General features: G+C 38.2%; 1 protein-coding gene across 2 annotated transcripts in view; it reads left to right on the forward strand.

Moving 5' to 3' along the window:
- The window catches only part of LOC126236664 (inositol-3-phosphate synthase 1-A), a 77,348-nt gene extending 58,288 nt beyond the window's left edge, over positions 1 to 19,060 (forward strand). For both annotated transcript variants that reach the window (XM_049946143.1, XM_049946144.1), the window contains exons 6-10: positions 1,302 to 1,544; positions 2,179 to 2,287; positions 5,164 to 5,396; positions 16,659 to 16,824; positions 17,516 to 19,060. In XM_049946143.1, coding sequence (XP_049802100.1) covers positions 1,302 to 1,544; positions 2,179 to 2,287; positions 5,164 to 5,396; positions 16,659 to 16,817 — 744 coding nt within the window. In that variant the 3' untranslated portion in view covers positions 16,818 to 16,824; positions 17,516 to 19,060. The remainder of the gene's footprint in view (positions 1 to 1,301; positions 1,545 to 2,178; positions 2,288 to 5,163; positions 5,397 to 16,658; positions 16,825 to 17,515) is intronic.
- Positions 19,061 to 20,470: the final 1,410 nt, after the last annotated feature.

Raw genomic sequence — 20,470 nt, forward strand, 5'->3', positions numbered from 1 at the left:
TGTTGTTCAAATTTGGTATATCTTTTGAAAATTATGTCTCCATTATAATTTCTTAGAAATGGTTCTAAACCAACAAAGTTTTGAGATACTGGGTGAGAAAAAAAAATGCAAGGCATTACAAAAAAGAAGACATTGTAATCTGGCACAGTATGTGTAATTTTTGGAATAATCATTTGTGTTTCCTCAAAATTATCCCTTCAGGCTTCTCTTTAGTTAGCTTCCTTCTTCTGGAAACATTTTTACTCAATTGCCTTGAATGCTTGCTCATCTAGTTAAAACTTGGTCTGTTATTCCCTGTGGTGCCACTAAGATTCCTTCATATTTTAAGTTCTTTTGTGGCTTTTCTGTAAGGTTGTCCTCTATGCTTGGGATTGTCACAGCAAGAGCTACAGGTTTATTGATTTTGTATTTCTGAGCTTAATATTAACCAACTTAGACTGTTTAATTACTTCTGTTCTTCTTCTTCTTCTTCTTCTTCATTGTCGCCTATTCTTCCAGTACCCTGTCTCTTCAATCCATGTTGTCTTTTCCTTTTAAATTTAGTACTTTATTCTCAAGTTTCTTTGTTACATCTGATTCTTTGATGTCATTTATTTCTAGCTCTTCTCTCATTCTTGCAATCGGTGCTTCTGTCAATTGTACAATATTTGTAATAGTTTCAGATATTGTCTATCCAAAATTTGTAATGAATAGCTAATATGTTTGTTACTAGAGATATTAAAACTTGAACAGCTTGCTCACTGTGTACATAAAGATGAAATTTAGCAACAGTTACATAGTCAATATAATTCATTAAAATGATTAGCTCAGTGCCTGTGTGAATTTGTATGACTGTTAATCCAAAGATTTGATGTTCAGTTCATGCTTGCTCTAAGGATTTTTTTTAACCACTGATTGCTGCTTTCACTTGTGGCTACAATTTATATGTGTGAAAATACAAAGTTGCACAGTGCTTTGGAAGCCTGTTAGAACCATAGTTCCTCCCCATAACTGCTTGGGTCAGTTAATTGACACAACCGTGGGGAAGCCATGGCATATCATTTTCAGTGGGACCACACCTGGTAGGCACTTCGGCTTTCAAACTACTTGTTCAATTGACGTCCACTATTTATTTACATGAGACTCAAGTGAAATGACAAATATGGAAAGTATGGCACTTAAAAGTATCATTATCAAAGATACTAATTCAATCACTCCCTCAGGTTGAGTTTGTGTTGTATGTTGTGTTAGCATATTTTTAGGTGTAGCTTTAAATAGTGTAATTCATAAATAATTTTAATGGAAATTATTTTGCTTGGCAGAGTCCATACTTAAATGGATCTCCACAAAACACATTTGTTCCTGGCTGCATTCAGCTAGCTGAGCAACACAATGTGTTGATTGGTGGAGATGACTTCAAATCTGGCCAGACAAAACTGAAATCAGTGTTAGTGGATTTTTTGGTGACTGCTGGGATTAAGCCTGTTTCTATAGTGAGTTACAACCATCTTGGAAATAATGATGGTTGTAATCTGTCGGCACCCCAACAGTTTCGGTCCAAGGAGGTATGCATTCCAACCTACCAAATATTTGTTTAGCTATCTTTGTGCATATTAGTTGCACAGTCTACAAATCATATTGGTAGTGTTTACAGTAGAGACTATAAAATGAGGAAAACCAATTTTTCTGGAATGATAGTTTTTATTATAATTTAATGTAGACATATTATATGTGATATTTCTTCAGTCAATACAGTTGATTTACATGCATATGTAATATAATATATTGTTCTTGTGTTTAAAAGTTAAAATGTTTCACATGTATTATAATGAGAGAACATTTATATGTAAATGGGATATTAAAAACGAGTGCAGAAAGAGTACTTCTGAAGTGTTGTCATGTGTGTGAGTTGCATTTGTTTGTTTGTTTGCTTGTGTGTGTGTGTGTGTGTGTGTGTGTGTGTGTGTGTGTGTGTGTGATCCTTGGGTGTTAAAAGCTCTTTTTGTGACTCAGCATCTCCGCTATATGGTGAATGGCAATTATATTTTTTATAGTATTGTTACAGTCCATCCTGGATTTTCCATTCTGTATGTGCATTGTAGTTTAAATTGTGTAAGAGTTTGAGTTCATAGAAAAAGTTTAGACATCTTTAGTGTCTAACAGTTTCTTACTCTATATGATCTTCATTTCATATTTCAGATTTCCAAAAGCAGTGTTGTAGATGACATGGTGGAGTCAAACAGAATATTATACAAACCAGAAGAAAAACCGGATCACTGTGTTGTAATAAAATATGTGCCATATGTAGGTGAGTATTACATGTAGAGTGTGTGTGTGTGGGGGGGGGGGGGGGGCACGTGCGCGCGTTTGTTCATGTGATTTTGAGGGCCGTGAACTTGGAGAGCAGTGGGTGATTTACAACAGGTGGCATTTTCTGAGTCATTACTGTGAATGTAGAAAATTTTGTGTGTATTCAACTGTGAGGATTCTGACAGTCTTCTTGAGTTTGTAACATGTCTAGTCAGCTCATCTCTGTACCTTGGTGATGTAGCTGTTGTCTGCACTGTTCCCTTTGAATGGGAACATAGCGTCCATACTCCTCTTCAGTCAATACGTATACAGTAATTATTTTGAACAGTGGGATTTCTATATTAGAATAGAATTATTTCTATATTATTCAGAATGTTGGAGCATTTGTAACTTCTAAGTATATAGTTTTCTAGTTGTGAGCTTTGGCATATCTAAGATTTTCTGTGTAACACAGAGGGAGCTGCGTTTTCCTTCAGCAGCTCATTTGAAAGACGTTGTCATTAAAGGGAGGAATGATTACTTGACACCATATTTACTTGTTTCATCCAATGGCTGTGTGGGGTAGCTGTGCGGTCTAAGGCGCCTTGCCACGGTTCGTGCGACTCCCCAACGCTAGAGGTTCGAGTCGTCCTTCGGGCATGGGCGGGCGAGTGTGTGCGTGTGTGTGTGGGGGGGGGGGGGGGCACAATTATTTCCTACATTGTTAATAGTGCAAACAAACTTATTTTAAGCAGAATATTTACATCATCACACATACTTATTTTGTTTTCTGGAACTACACTGTATCATATCTGAATGTTACATACAAGATGTGCACATGTTGCTTAAAATGCAGACACTAATGGTTGGATGAAAAATTGGAACTATGTGGTAAGTTCTATGGGACCAAACTGCTGAGGTCATCGGTCCCTAGGCTTGCACGCTCTTAGTGTCTGCATTTTAAGCAACATGTGCACATCTTGTATGTAACATTCAGATGTGATACAGTGTAGTTCCAGAAAACAAAATATGTATGTGTGATGATCTAAATATTCTGCTTAAAATAAATTTGTTTGCACTATTAACAATGTAGGAAATAATTGCTACTTACCATAAACATGACATGTTAAGTTGCAGATAGGTGCAATTAAGACACTTACAGAGTTTTTGGCCATGGCCTTCATCATCTAAAGAGAAATACACACCATTCATACACACACGCAAGCACACCTCATGCACACAACTGCCAACCTGAGTATCTAGGTTCGGCTTCCGGCCTGAGCTGCCGGTGTTGGCAGTCAAGTGTGTGTGAAGTGTGCTTGTTTGTGCAAATGAATGATGTGTGTTTCTATTTTTCTGATGAAGGATGTGGCCAAAATCTTTGAGTAAGTGTCTTTTAATTGTGCCTATCTGCAACTTAATGTGTCAATCTATCTTTTCCCACATTGTTGATATTCCTACCTAAAGTTTCCATTGTTTGTTTGCAGTATTATTAGCCATAAATTTCATGCTTTCCCAATTCTTTTATGAAGTTTTAAATTTATTGTAAAATGTTTGATCAGTGTGACTTGTGTAAGAGCATTATCACTTAATTCTGTTGAGTATTTTAACTGCAAGTGTAAATAAAGGAATCTGTTCTTTCTCCCCTTCTCTGCATCATAAATATGCACACTTTCACCAGAGACATTCAGAAATTTGCACCTTGGATGTTGCTATATTGTAAAGTTCTTCTGGCTAATAAAGACAAGAACAATCTTCAGTGAAAGGTCAAAGCATTGAAGAACCACCTTGAACCATCTGGACTAAGTCTGAAGGCAAAGAAGACTGAATATTTTGTCAACAGGTGCAAATAATATGAATGCCAGCATGATGACAGAACAGATCTGCCAGAAAAACATCGCTTCAAAAACCTTGGCTCAAAAATCACTGGCAGGCAGTTACAGGTGTATGATCGTGGACCACCTAAAGTCCAAAATATACCACTCTGTAAGCCATCCAGTTGCCTTGTATGGTGCAGGATGGTGGCCTCTGACAAAGGAAACAGAGAAGTGATTTGCTGAAACCAAAGTACTTCAAAGGGCATCTGGTTTGACACTTCAAGATCATATGGCCACTGATGAAATTTGCAGGCAGTAAAGAGGTGGCACTTATTGAGAGGACAAGGAAAAGCAGTCTATTGTGGTTTGGACTCATACCTATAGCATATCATTAGCAAAGTGTGGGCTTTGGTTGAAAGTTGATTATAAACAACCTGTTATGAGACTGACACAGCATCGGCTGGATACCCCATCATATAGACCTCAAGATAGTGAGTCTCCATCCTGACCCAGCACAAAATGACACCAAATGGAGACAGAGAGCTATAAGGGGTAGACCTCACTACATTATAGGACAAATGCTGAGGAAGAATAAAACGAAGAAGGAAACTGACTCAAGTTTGTTCTTGCAGTCACTCAACATTGCAAGAAATACAATTTTTGTTTCTGTGTATATGCCCTAACCTCATCTCTTTTTTCCTTTGCTATTCTACGTGGTTATTATAAAGTTTGTGGAATTGAATAAAGTGGTTAGAATACATCACTTTTCTGTTCAACTTATCGGACGAGGAAGCAGTGCGCACACGCACTTCAATGTAGTAATTTACTAAAATTGTTGTAGTGACAGTTATCATGTTGTTCTATCTTTAAAACTATAGATGCCAAACAAGATCTCATGTATTGTATTTCCTAACTGAACAAAAATATTGTCATGAAAAACTGATATTTTGTGTTATCAAAAGTTATGACCAATTATTCTTTTCAAAAAGTGAGTTTACAGTTGTCTGTTGTGTAAGTATAAAAACTGTGCCGGTGCTTTATGGTAATGATGACCATTATATCCATTGACTTGTTCCAGGTGACAGTAAAAGAGCGATGGATGAATATATCTCAGAGATAATGATGGGAGGACATAATACTATAGTAATTCACAATACATGTGAGGATTCTTTACTTGCAAGTCCGATCATACTGGATCTAGTACTTCTCACTGAATTGTGCAGCCGAATTGAATTCAGATCTCCTGATGAGCTTAACTCTGAATACTCAAATTTCCACCCTGTCCTCTCAGTACTAAGCTACTTATGCAAGGTAAGGGTGTGTGTGTGTGTGTGTGTGTGTGTGTGTGTGTATGTGTGTGTGTCTAACCTGAACATAGTTCTCATTCTTTTCAGACATTCATCGTCCATTACATTTCTTTTAGACACTATTGGTTGACATCATAACTAATATATAAAATAAGTATTTTACATTTATTTAATGTTCAGTAGCATGTACTATGTACAGATATGCAAATTCTTATTTTTGATGAACAACTGTCAAATCTTATGAATTGAATATACAGGATGTAGCTGCAACAATTATTGGTAATGTCACCCATGGATGTTTAAGACACTGCGTAAATCTTTGACACCATTGATAAATACTTGTTCCATGAATCATATTAGTGATAAAAACTATGTTATGGAATGTATTAGACAATGTGTACTATTTGAAGGTTGGAAGACTTATAGCTAGTAATGTCTTCTGTTCTAGCATGCTTCATATACTAGTTTAGGCCTGAGCATTATCATGCACAGTTTCACAGTGCAATACGTGGTTTAGTCACTGGGCACTTAAGAGCCATAGGATATCTGTCTATGAGAGTAGAAGTGTGTGAGGTTATATGGGTATTCAGTCACATGTGCTGAATGTGCTTTTTGGTTGGAACAAGGGAAATTTAGGGACGTTAATGTTTAGTAGACATGTGCACCATCAGGAGCTGTCATTAACAGTGATGTAATGGTTCCAGTATTGACCAAAACAGTGAATTTAGGAATTATAAACCACTAAACATTCAGAGTGCAATGTTTCAATGTCTTGCTATATTGTAATATAAAGAATATTGAGAGTGCAGCAATAACAGTTCCTTTAACATTCATAACCAACAAATCACTATATATTATATAAATATAAGTGTGGTTTGATCTTGTGCATGGTATAAATCAGCAACCAACCCCTGGAGCCCCATTGGAGCTGTGTGGTGTGGTAACCTTTTATCCATCATCCTTGAAGAAGGTTTTGGCTTGGAAGTGCGGGGTTTGTGTTCAAAGATATGGGTATCAAAAAGAGATTGAGAACTGAAGTGGCAGTCACTGGTCAGAATATTCCTTCAAAAATGTTGGGAGAACATCAAAGGAAATTTGAGAATGTTATAGAAAGGTTAAGAGCACAGGACTTGCAAGTGGGTACCTAAGTCTCTTAACAAATGCAAAAAAATCTGTACCCCAGAAAAAAGTACACTTGTCTCACAAAAGTAGAGTTGGTGAGAAAGCCATATGAATTTATTTGCAAGTTTTGAGTTATGCTGAACATTTACAGCAATTATTTGATGTCTAAGTTAGAGATTATGAAGTACTGATAAGGTACCACCTAGCAAATGCTTTGACAGTGCCCCCCCCCCCCTTTTTTTTTTTTTTTTTTTTTTTTTTTTTTTTTTTTTTTAAGGGTTGTGTATGATTTCTCATGCCTTTCAGGAAAGTATTGTAAGGCTATTTCAAATAATTTGATTGAATATCTGATAGTTTATCATTTTAGTAATTGTTCCAATAATGATAAAAAGCATGGAAACTTCTCATGCGAGTAAATTTTACTCTGTGCGAATCCTGCTAATCTTGGATATTAGCACAGGAGATGTTTTAGACACATTTGTCCAATCACTATGTTAATTACAGTAAGAACCATAGCTGTGGGAAAAGAACTGCGTCAGAAATACTCTGTAACATGACACCAATGCATACAAACTCAATCTTCGTCTGAAATTTTATGCGTTGTCAACATAATCCATAAAGATCACTTTAAGAAAGCTACTGTTAAGTATGTTATACTAATATATTCATGTAAAATGATAACTTTGCATTTTGAAAGCAAGACAGTTTGCTTACTTGTGATCCTCTTTCGGAATATAACCTGTTGTGATTGTAACATATTATCTACAATTTGAACAATAGGGTACTACAGAACTTCCAAGATTTTCAGTGTATTTTTGGTGCAATAATGAACCAACTATTGGTAATCTCAGTGTAGATTCGTGAGTGCTTTAGTTTTCTTTGTCATTTCATGCTGCATGCCTAACTCCATATGTGTGGATGCTCCAATTAAGTAAAGTTAAACTGTTCGATTTGAGGATATTTGTATAGAATCAGGAAGCCGTACTCTGAGCATAGAAATTAGCAGACCATATAGTTGTTTTCCACACATCAGAACATGGAATGGTACAGTTCGTCCATTTCAGCACTGCTAAAAGTAATCCATTGACCCCTTGGCCTAGAAACTTAGGCTGTTCGTCAAAAGTAGGGAAGGTAGACCAGCAATTAAAATGTCTCATACTGAATCTAATTTTACTGTTTGTGACCTTGCTTTCTAAATGCTAAAGCATATGAGACTCAGAAAGATAAGTCATTTGCACTTTTCATCTCTCTTTCTAACTAAATCAAATTACCTTTGAATTTTGCTGCATAATAATCATATACATCACAAGTGTCTGTTCCCAGCTGTTTGAAAGACAGATAGGAACTTTTAATAAAATTGTCTGCAGATAACAATTTTTAACCTAATTTTGAAATTTGGTTGAACTATTCTGAATGCAAAAATTCATGTTCTTATTGTTCAGATTAGTCTATAAGAACATGCAGAAATTTTTACGTGCTTCAGTCAAAGGTACAGGTTGGGGAGGAATTAATGTAATTGTTAACAGTAACTAGAACTACTTGTATAAAAAGAAAACTGCTAGTCAGGGAATTATTAAAGTACTGACCATTACTTATCTACAGCAGGTGCAATTCTCTTCACTACTGAAAGAATAACAAAATAGTACTCCCAACTTTCCAAACTATAGGTTGCTTGTTTAGGGAGCAAAGGAGAATTGAGTGGAAGAGGCGTAAATGGGATGGGAGAGGTGCCATGTTGCTCAGACCCCAGGTTAAAAGCGTCTGACCTGCTGGGTAACAATTATCTATCTGTATGAAATAAAATCGTTATAACTTATGAATGGTTTGTGTTAGGACTTTCAAACTGCACGGTTGGCTGTGGGGCACGATGGGAAAAATATGCACATGCATGTGGTTTGGTTTAGCAGTGAAGCTCACTTTCATAGGGATGAGTTCATCAATAAGTAAAATTGGCGCATTTGGGGGACAGAGAACCCACATATCCGAATCAACAAGTCTCTTCACCGTTAACAGGTGACTGTGGTGTGCAATGTCCAGTCATAGAATAGTCAGAGTGATATTCCGTGATGGCACAGTGACTACCAAATGGTACTTGAAGGTTTTGGAAGGTTATTTCATCCCCAGTGTCCAAAGTGCCCCTGATTTCTAGAAGATGTGGTTGATGCAAGATGTAGTTCGACCCCATTGAAGCAGGAGAGTGTTTGATGTCCTGAGGAGCACTTTGGTGACCGCATTCCGGCTCTGGGGTACCCAAAGGCCACTGGCATGGGCCTCGATCGGCTGCCATATTCTCTGGATCAGAACACATCTGACTCCTTTTGGTGGGGTATATTAAAGACAACATGTACAGAAATAACCCCAAAACCATTGCTGAACTGAAAACAGCCAGTCAAGAGGTCATTGACAGCTTCGATGTTCCGACACTTCAGCAGGTCTCCCTGCAGAATTTCGCTATTCGTCTGCGCCACATCATCGCCAATGATGGCAGGATATTGAACCTGTCATAACCTAAATTCGAATATCTGGAGTGGCATTTACACATTGAATAAATTGTGTGCACACTGTAGTTTGTAACTAATTTACATTTTCTTTCATATAATTCTATAATTGTCACCCTGTCTTATGCCAGGGAAAGGAGAAAAAGAAAAAAGAGGGCCAAAGATAATACAATAAAAAGCAGTGTACCAGCTTCAGTTCAGATATGATAAGCAACTCATAGTGAGAACCAGAGATAGATTAGAATGTGAAGGGTACATAAAAAGTGGGAAAAATAATGCACTAAAAACAACTGTGAAAGGAAGGAGATAGGAAGGGAGGTGAATATATAAGTAACATGTTAATCAACAGTGTATGAAAAGACAAATTGCTGCTTACTGTATAGTAGGTGCTTTAAGTTGCAAACTGGCTCAATTAAAAAACACTACATACAGCTTTCAACCACAGCCTTCATCAATAAAAGAGATACAAACCATTCATACTCACAAGCAAGCACACCAGATACACACATGGCCACCAACTCCAGCATCTCTGGCCCAAGAAGTACGATGGACATGCGGGCTGAAAAAATACTTGTGCCTGATGATGAACTTGCTCATGAAAATGAAAACTGTGATGAGGAATATTTTGAAAAAGTCGCAGATCATATTTCATCAGTTGAATGTGAGCTAGAAGAAGAAAAAAGAAGATAAGTAGACTATCTTTCTTTTGATTGCGGAATTAAAGTTGTTAATATTGCAAGGGCTCATCCCATGTGGAAACATATCCCAGTGGGAAGGAGAAATAAAGAAAGAAGGCAGTCAATTTGATAAGCATACAATAATAAATTCCTGGACATATGATAATTTTGTTGAAGCTCGAGACAATGATCAACAAGTGACTACTCGGGATTACAACAGTAGGCCGTAGCACCAGCACAATAATTCACAGATTTTGAACTTAAACCTGCTGACACCTGAGTTCATAAAGTCAAAAATAAGCATGGAAGTCATTAATGAAAAATGACAAAAGACGATTGAAGAAACCTTGACTTATGCAGCCACTTTTCAAACCTAGTTGTTCAGGTTGATACCAAGGATTTTGTTATAAACACTGATCAGACAGGTAAATTATTGCAAAGTATTTAGAGATTCATTTTGCTCTCTTATTTTTACAACTCTCTCACAAAATAATTCAATTTCGGTTGTTTTCACTTTTCAGAGCTTTAGTATCAGTTGGTGTACAACAGGACCGTATTGGACAAAGAAAACAAAGTTATTTTTGTCAAAAGGCACAACATGAATAAAGTGACACGTATGTGTACCATTCAGTATGCTCTCATCTCTCAGGAAAAGTCCTACATCAAGTATTTGTTTACAAGAAGCAATTGGTAACTTTGGCCCCTGAGTTAAAAAACATTAAATGAATGTGTTCAAAAGTATCAAAATGTCACAACTTCTTCAAAATCTGGGAGGCTAAGAACAGGACTGTATATTGACTTTTTGAACTATTGTTTGAATTCTTACGGGGGGAAAAGAACAGTTTGTGTGAATTATTGACCCTTTGGGTGAACAAGCAAAGCTTGAATTATATGACGAAATCTTTCAGGATGACAAGAAATCACCAGCATGTACAACTAAATTGATTCCTCCAAAAGGTACTACTCTTGTAGAACCTTGTAACTTCTAATTTTATAGACAGGTCAAAAAGTATGATAGAAAATAAATTTCCATGAAGACTGTATGAAAATACAGTCAGTAGTGCATCAGCAGCTTTCATTTCCAATTTTTAATGAGATGATCTGGTCTGCCTGGTACACTTCCAGGCTTTCTGATGAAAGAGAAATTTTCATGAATATTAACAGAGTATGGTTTCCAACAGATCTTTTACGAAAAGGTTGTCCATGTAAACAATCACCTTTCATGAATTATGCAAGATGTCAAAATAGTTTTTGATTTCAATGTTTTTATGATAATTGTCATTGTGGTGCTTGTATATAAAAAAGACATCAATTACCAGGTGTAGAATGAGGTAGTCATGCAATAATAACTAACACGAGAGACGGGGTTTTGTGTGGTAGTGTTCTAAACTTCTTGTCTGAAAATTACTTCGAGCAGATAGAGTACTGGTTCATGAGGACATTGTCACATAGTAACTAACAGATCAAAACTTTTCTAATGTCAATATAGCAGAAGGGTTCAGTGTCCATAAGGCTGTTTTAGCGTAAGTGACAACGAATGTTACAAGAAATATTAAGAAAGGAAAATATTTTTGCTAAGAAAGGGTGACAACAAAGAAATTGCAGAGTATCTAAATTAATGGCAACCAGACCATTTTTAATCAAATCTGAAGATGTTCAGAAAACAAGAGGCAGTTTGCAGTTTGAGGCCCCATACATGAGCAAAATATAAACAATACCTATTTTTGGGCCATGGCAATTATCATTGGGTGTGCTCATAATATTTAAAAATTTTTTTTTATAAAACGTTGCATGGAACTTAACAACTATAGAATGATAACTAGATGTCTGGTAGATTCAATTATTCTTCAGGCCTACGCCATCTTCACGGTTGTACTATAAATATATTTTAAAATTACATGGGCAGATAATGATAAGACCAAGAAATAAACATTTTAAATTGCCTTTCTGAAATTAAACTATTTTTAGTCCAGCAAAACTGTGCTTTCCACAATTATTGTGAAGATATTTCATCAGAAAACATGGGAAATTTCTTAGAGATGGTTCAGTTGATGGTGGAAGATATCCAGTAATGAAAGAGCAATATTTAAAATTTGAAGATGGGTGAAAGAGAAACAAAATGAATTTATTTTTATATTTGTTGAACTACTAAGGAAAAAATTACTTGTATAAAAAAGACAAAGTATTATGGAATAATTTTTGACAGCACTCTAAGTGATAGCAGAACTGATCGGATGTGCCAGATTAGTAGATATGTCCATATAGAAGACCACATTGTGGAAGTGAGAGACTCCTTCTTAGGTTTTCTTTTATGTTGGAAGGGACTGCAGGGGATATGTGAAATGATATTCTAGAGCAGCAGTAGAAGGAAAAAGGGGGGAAAAAAGGCTGGATATTACGTTGTAGCAGGACACAAGGATATGACAAATCTCTTCTCTCTCCAATAACATGCATGGAGAGCCCTGTCAATTCAGCTTGCAATCACTGATTGGCGGGTAATGCATCACAGTGAGTGGAGCATCTTCTATGAGAAAACCAGTATTGTGAAGTCACAATTCCAGTTAATTCCACACAAGATAAAGAAGGAAAAATATTTGTGTGCCATATTGAAGTATAATTGTTGTACATACATTGAAATGTTACAGCATTGACTATGAATGCACTCCCTCCCCCCTCCCTCCTTCCTCCCAAGGAGGCTCACAGCTCTTTCACGACTTTGTGGGTAGGACACAACCTATTGTGGCCCTTTCTTCCTCCCCTCTGTCCATCCCTCCTTTTCCTCTGTCCATCCCTCCTTTTCCTCTGTCCATCCCTTTCCCTATGCCCCCTCCTTTCCCTCTACCCCCTTCTTGCCCTCTCTCGATGTCCATGCATAAATCGCCCGGGCTATCAACCTGGTTACTGTGATCCCTTATGGTTCTGTTCCTCTTGGTCCTTTTTGAATTTTGTTTTATTTTTAATTTTTATTTCCATTGTTTTTTTACCCCCTCCCCCTTTTTGGGGTTTGACCTCTCCATCTAAAGTTAAGTCTCCATAGTGTGACTCAACAGGGGAAAACCAAGTTACTTAGCATCCTCGGCATGTGGCCTTACCACTTCTTCCATCTTTTCCTTGACCTGTTTTTGTTTCAATACTGCATAGCCAGTATGGTAGCCAGTCAGTGGGTGGCGGGGGGAGGGGGGGTGGTGGTGGATCGTTATCATTATGTGCCCTTTTGGTTGAGCCCCCTGACAACACAGGGATCACACTTCTGATACCTGAGATGCTACCTCACCATGTATGTCTGAGTAGTTGCTTATCATTCTGGAGCATCAACAACTCCCAGCAATGGCTGCTGTGCCAGATTGTACCTGCTGTGGCTGGGTGGTACCCAAGGGAAGAGCCCATTATCGGAGTGTATGGTATCAGAGCGGATGCTTTTCATGTGAAACATAGTAAGCTCCAAAACCGTGGCCATTCTCCTGCAGCCCTCTCTCTAGTTTGGAATCGATCCTTTAATGCTGCTTATTATGACATTGTGGCCTTCTCTTCCCTGCCTACCCACTGAGGGAAGGGCCAGTCTCGCTGCCTTTATGGTGAAACCCCCTTTCTGTTACCTGATCTGCACCATGACTGACTAGGACACTTTAATGAGTGCTAAACTGTTATTTTTTGTGGAACTTTTGAAGAAAAGTGTGGCAAATTGGACACTCTGAGTAAGATGGAATTGGGTTCCCTGTTGATCAGAACTACTTCTGCAGCCCGTGATGCATGTGACCATGTTGACAACATCACGATGTGTATTACACCTCATCAGTCTTTGAATATGGTTCAGTGTCATTTTCCATAGGGACCTCATCCTGCAAGCTGACGAGGAACAGCGGGGCATTTGTTTTGTTTGATGTGTTCAAAAAGGCCATAAGGACAACCACATTGATACTGGAATTTGAAGGGAGGGGTTTACCATCTTGGAGAAGGTCAAGGTCATGGTTTATCGGTGTGACATGAAGCCCGTACGTCCCATAACCTGTGAGGTGTTTTCGGTGTCTTTGTTTTGGGGTGATGTCTTTCCACTGTACAGCGGACTCCTGTATGCAGTGAATGTGGACACCAACTCCATGAGGGGAGCACCTGTGTTCTGCCACCCTTGTGCGTTAATTGTTATGACCATCACTCTCCAGAAAACTTCCTGGCAGATTAAAACTGTGTGCCTGACTGAGACCAAACTCAGGACATTTTCCATTTGCGAGTAAGTACTATATTGACTGAGCTACCTTCAAGCATGACTCACTATCCATCCTCACAGCTTTAGATCCACCAGTACGTCATCCCGACCTTCCAAATTCCACAGAAGCTCTTATGTCTGCAGGGCACTTGGCTGCGAAAGGCAAAGGTCCTGAGTATGAGTCTCAGTCAAGTACGCAGTTTTAATCTGCCAGAAAGTTTCAGATCGGCGCACACTCTGCTACAGAGTGAAAATTTCATTCTGGATCACTCCACACTTGCTGCATTCTCCAGTTGATAAGAAGGAAAAGAAGGTACAGGAGTACAAGTCCCTTGATCGTTTACCCAACACTGAGGCCCATCAGAGATATGATCATGTGCACCCTGTGTCTAAGACATCTAGCTTTGCTCCTGTTATGTTCTTTTCCCTCTCCTTCTTATCCCCTCTCCTCTCCCCCTCCCCTGCAGTTCCCATGCCCTCCCCTCCGGGGGCTGCTCACTCCACCTCACTGGAGAAGTATCCTGCTTCTTTGGCATCTGCTGGTGATGGGGGGGGCCCCCTCACACACTGTTTTCAGTTCTCTCCCCTTAAATTACGAGTTGTGTATTTATGTTGGTGTACTATGGTCCATCCCAGTCCAGAGCTCTACCTCGATGCCCCATGCCTAAGTGCTCCCCAAGTTCTGTTCTTTGGGTCTTACTTTTAACAGCAAGCTTATATATCCACCTTCCGAAGATTGGCTGTTTCCATTATCTCAGTGACCTTTGGTTCCTTGCCCACACGTCTTGGGGCACAGATCATTAAACTCTTCTCCTCCATCTGGACTATGGTTCTTAAGTTTGTGGCTTTGCTGACCCTTCCACACTGCTTCTCTCGGACTTGGTCCACCATCTTGGTATCAATTTGACCACAGGTGCCTTTTGCACTAACCCTCTCGATAGTCTTCAGGTTGACCCTGGAAGCCTCTTTTTTCAGTTTGTATGTCCCAGCCCCTGGTTACCTATACCATCAATATCCACTGTTTCCCTACTCACCCCTTCTATTCTAGTCTTTTTGCGGTTTCAAGACATTGCCCATCCACTGCCAGCCTTCAGGTGGGTTTACTTTTTGGGCTCTGCCTTGCTTCTCTCCATTTCGATTTTCGTCTTCCATCTTTGTCCTGTTCTCTTCTGAACACCCGCCATTGCTCTGATGGTGTTGCATTGTTTGTTTTGCCCGCTTTTACGGAAGTTTTGGGATGCTATTGTTTTTTGCATCAGTGTCTCCAAATCTGCGGATTTTGTGTGATATGCCTTCATGTCTTCTGCTGTCACGGAACACCACCTCTGTGGAGCTGATTTACTGGGCCCTGTGCTTTGTTAAACGGCCCTACTTCAACGAATTTCTGTTATGTAAGGACTTGATGAGTGGCCTTTAGACTATAACCTGTTTCCCCCCCTTCCCTCTATTGCTCTCTGCCATCTGTGACTTTTTCGGCAACCTGGGGCATGGTGCTTGTTTGGTTAATTTCCTTTGGATACTCTACTACATGGGCAATGAGTTTGCTGATCATTTTGGCGGCCTACTCATCTGCCTAATAAACTTTGTGCTACTAAGGGGCACCCACCAGGTGGCATCCTTGCTTCTGCCACTCCTACCAGGAATCTACCATCCTCTGCTGTCTTTGTATCGACCATACTAGATTGACCCACAGTTTTCTTTCCCCCTCTATAATGGAGGGCCACCCTCATGGTGATCCATATATTTTGCTGGACTGCCCCCATGTGTTGGCCCTTCACACTAAATACACCCTTTCACTTTCCTTGTTACAGGCATCAGCAGACAAGCCTTGCATGATTTTCCTTATCTTCAGTTTTCTTCACGAACGTGGTTTGTCCTACCAGATTTCCAGATTTAAGTACCTGAATTTCTGTTTGGAGTTGCCGTCCCTTGATTAGAATTGGCATTTGTTTGCGAGATGTTCAGCCTTACCTCAATGCCGGGCATTTTCCCTACATTTTGTCTGGTATTGTGTGCTATTTTGTTTTCCCTTTTCTTGTATGTGTACCCAGGTGTTGTCTTTGTTGGGTCATGGTCATGATCTGGTGTGTGGGGATGGGGGTGGGTCAGCGGCAGTGCCGACACCTCACCACATGTAATGCCTCTGGTATGCTCCTGCTTTCACCCATCCTTCTCTCCCATCCTGTTCGTTACTCTTCCTGCCACACTGATGTTCCTTCTGCCTATTTCTTTGCCCGTCTTTCTTTTCCATTGATTGGACTGTGCTGTTGCTCCTCCCTTAGTTTCTGCTGCATTAAGTCAGGGGACCGATAACCTAGCTATTTGGGATCTCCCCCCCCCCAGCCAACAAGGTTCAGGATTATATTATCTAGAAGGCCCATGGATCATCTGCCAAGAAGTTTCTTAGGTTTTATTTCACAATCTTCAAAAGACACAAATAAAAAGTCACGAAACTTTAACAGTTTAAAGATATTGAACAATGAAATAATTTCTTTTAGACCGGAGCATTCTTTGCTGTAAACCTTATCTCTGTTTTATATCAGTCACTTATATCCTTCCATTCGAGAATCAGTACAGCACAATACATTTGAGCAGGTAAACAAGTTTTTTGTTAAATGTGTATTCCTCTTGAAGAATTGTTCAAATTGTGTGAAATATATTTAATTTATTTCTGCTTTCATTATGTCTGTATTGTCTCCTTGTGCTTTTTAAAATGTTTGTTACTAAAATGATTGCAGATATATGTTTCACGTGTTACTTTTCAGGCCCCCTTAGTTCCACCAGGGACACCAGTTGTTAATGCCTTAGCAAAGCAGCGTGCTTGTATTGAAAACATAATGCGTGCCTGTATTGGGCTTCCTCCAGACAATAATATGCTTTTGGAACACAAACTTCAGTTTCCATTATTGGAGAGTACATCATGACATATGGGTAAATGTATTTCATACTAAACTTTAATAGCTGTAATCTCAACAGTGAAAATTTTCCAATTCTTTAGTCAGTGATTGATATCATCTATCATTCACGTTCTTAGTAATTGAAATTTTAAACTGCACATGATTTTTTGCAGACCACACTTTGTTCTTTAAGAAAGATCATAACGAGTTCTGTTCCCAAAATGAGCATACGCATTCCTCAGTGCATTAAGAAATGAGAGATAGAATAGTGTGCAGTGACATTAGGAAGACAGCTTTTTTTGTGTGTGGAAGAGAACACAAGTTTTCACACATGCCATTGATTCAGTATTCATTTGTGATTTTTAGAATCATTCAGCAGAGAAATATCTCCACCTTTAAATTATAAAAACGGTTGACATATTGCTGGCGCAAATAAAGTAGTCAAGTTTCTAAGCATGATCATCAATTATGAAAGACCCAGTATTCCAACATTTTGAGTCCTACATAATTTTAATCTTTGTGTTTTTACAATTGTAACAATATATGAGCTGTTATGATTTTTCAAAGATTTCTTATTATTTGCTTTCTGGTGTCGATAAGTTTATATCCCAAAAACAATGACAGACTGTTTATTAGACAGTGTTTATTATGTCCATTAAACTAATTTGTTGCCGTACCATTACAACTTTTAGAAAAGAGTGCTTGTACTGGTTTTTCATTCACAGGTGGAGCTTCTGGGTGCGTGTACTGAAAATCACTACAGATCAATAACTTTTTGTCAGTAAGCACATATTTCATTATTTAAACAGTCAAACATGATGTTATGCATTTAAAAATTATGTACTTAACCATATAATTCCTAACAACCAAAAACTTTTTGTGCCATTTCATTTAAGCCACAAACATTTGTAGATAAAGAAATCCACTGTCATATCATGAGATGCATTTATTTTTGTTTGTGACCAGTGTAGATGAAAATATGTAATTGCTATATGTTGTAGAATAATACATGCATTTGATGTTTCTCCATTTGTGTATTATGAAAAAGGATCTCATAGTTACGTAAACTTTATGTGCAAATAGGCTCGTGAAATTGTGTGATGCACTGTATGTATGTTATCAGAATTATTGTAGTGAATTTGAATTCAGTATTACAGTTAGTCATTTAATATAATATAGGAATGACAATTATTTTAAGTTTTGAGTTCCTCTTGTGGCACTTAACTGGTAAAATATATGGTGTCCCTCCTAGGAGACCTGAGGCCCAATTTCTTCAGTGTTTTGGCAGATGTTTGCAATTTTGATTTTGCGATGTGTAGTCAGTCATCCTTAGAGAAATACTGCTCATCACATCTTTAATGCAACCCTTAGTGTTGACAGAATGCATTGGTTTGTTTCCCTTTAAAAACAAAATGATCTTCAAAGTGAAATTTTGCAGGCATATTTGATACAATGGTCCCAGACTAATCTAATGCTAGATTAGTTTCATCGATATGTGTTGAAACAATAAGAATAACCAGTACTCCAGTATCAATAGGAAAAATGAAGAATAACCAGTAATCCAGCATCAGCAGCACCATCTTGTCCATGCTGACTGGCAGTCCAGCTAAAGAAATGGCTATTCTTCATGTTTTACTGTCCCTGTTAATACACATCAATTAAAAAAAGTTGCACTCCACTAGTTTGGAACCTCCCTATTGAATGGGCATGTAAAATTCCTCATTAAAAATCATGTTGATTGTAACTTGTGACAAACTGATGCATTCCACTGACATCGGACGTTGCATGAAAGACATCATGGACAGTGTTTGCTTAGGCAGACTACAGCTATACAGTGCATAAACAGATGGCAAATTTCTGCCAAAACAGTGGAGAAAATGTACCTGATGATGATTAGGAGAGAAACCCATTATATTTCATGTTGAATGACGTAATTTCTTAAAAGGCACAAGAAAAATGGTAAAATATTAAAGAATACAAATGTGTTATGGTGCTATACATTGCATTCCTCCTACTCTGTGCTGCTTATTGGTAAAGTATGGATAATTTTATGATGACTACTGCAGGTCTCATAAGGTGAAACTGGACAGGTGACACATTGGACCAGTAACAGAAGTCTGAAAATGGCCAAAGACATACAGATTATGAATAAATACACAACTGTTCATGTAATCTGTGTAATAGAATTAATAGTTTGTTATAAATGTTTGTAAAGTAGTTGTTAATATTTTTGTGTTGATTTTAATTTTGAATAAATATTTGAAAATTAACTCACATGTTAATTTTTTTAGTCAAAGCAAGTGGATGGTCTCCTATAGTTTATAGTCCTTAACACAGCAAGTTATCAGTTCCTTTTCCTTGTATTGTTATGTGAAGTGCTCCATGCTCTCCTTTTACCCATTTCATTTCTTCTTCTGTTGACTGCAAAAGTTCTAAAGGAGAGAAGAGGTCCCCCTACTTCATGTTAGCCAACGAATAGATGACTCTGCTTTCCCTCTTATTTGTGATGAAGCAGTGCTGTATCACATGAAGAAATAAATCAGATTTTCAAAAAGCACTAAAAACAATTATTGTAACCTGGCACATGAGGAACTGGCAAACTGATAGCTTTTTATATGCTTGGGGTGTACTTTGTGCAAAATGAATATGTGTGTGTGTGTGTGTGTGTGTGTGTGTGTGTGTGTGTTTTGGGGGAGGGGGGGGGGACTACTTTCACCAAGGATGTTGTGCCAAGGAACAGGTTTCTGAAGCTTCTCATATTTCTCTATTTTGAGAAAAACTTATCCCAAGCTGAATGCCTGTCAGCCAATAAATTCACTCTTGTATCTGAAATTTGGTGAAATTATTTGTTCTTGCTACCCTAGAGAAAATATAACCATAGACAAGCAATAAGTGCCAAGCAATTGCAGGTCCATTCAATTCATGCCGAAAAGACCCCACAAATGTAGTCTCAAATTCTGGATTCCTGTCGATGTAGCAACATACAGGGTGTATACGTGGACAAGGAAAAAAAATTCCCGGGTTTCTCCCGTATTTCCCGGTTAAAAATACACTTTCCCCTGGGTGAAAACATACTTTTTCCCTGTTAACTTACAGTATATTTTCTCTCGGAACTGTATAACTTATCAGTCCTTTGAATGATTATGGTTTTATACACGGGCGTAGAATTTCCCGGCGCTTTAGAAAACTAAACACGGGGGAAAAAAACATGTTTTGGAAAGATCTTTGATGTGCAGCAACATGTTTTACGAAAGTATAAATTCGAATTGCACCAAAAACCGCATGTTACTTTCCGAGCATTGAAATAGAGATTGCGATGTGCTTTTGTAAGCCTGTCATAGCTCATGTCACGTGATCTCACCAGCCGATGACAGCGGGTATTCAGACTTAGGACACGTGATGTAGTCAGCCAATAGCAACATCACTGGTAAGTAGCGCGCACACACACAAACAGAAAAAGTTAACGGTTTAAAATTAATACACATAGTGTTGCTACACGAAACGTAAAGCTTTCACATATAATATTGGTCTGAAAGATTAATAAGCGGCAAGAGAAGCTAAGCTTTCGCATGTAATGTTGGTCTTTTATGCGCGTATTACAATTTACGATGTATCACACAAATGTGCCAGTAAAATTTTTAATAACGACAAACGTCTGATCTTCTGGGCTCGAAATTCAT

The sequence above is a fragment of the Schistocerca nitens genome, chromosome 2, assembly GCF_023898315.1.
Source record: "Schistocerca nitens isolate TAMUIC-IGC-003100 chromosome 2, iqSchNite1.1, whole genome shotgun sequence".
Lineage (NCBI taxonomy): Eukaryota > Metazoa > Arthropoda > Insecta > Orthoptera > Acrididae > Schistocerca > Schistocerca nitens.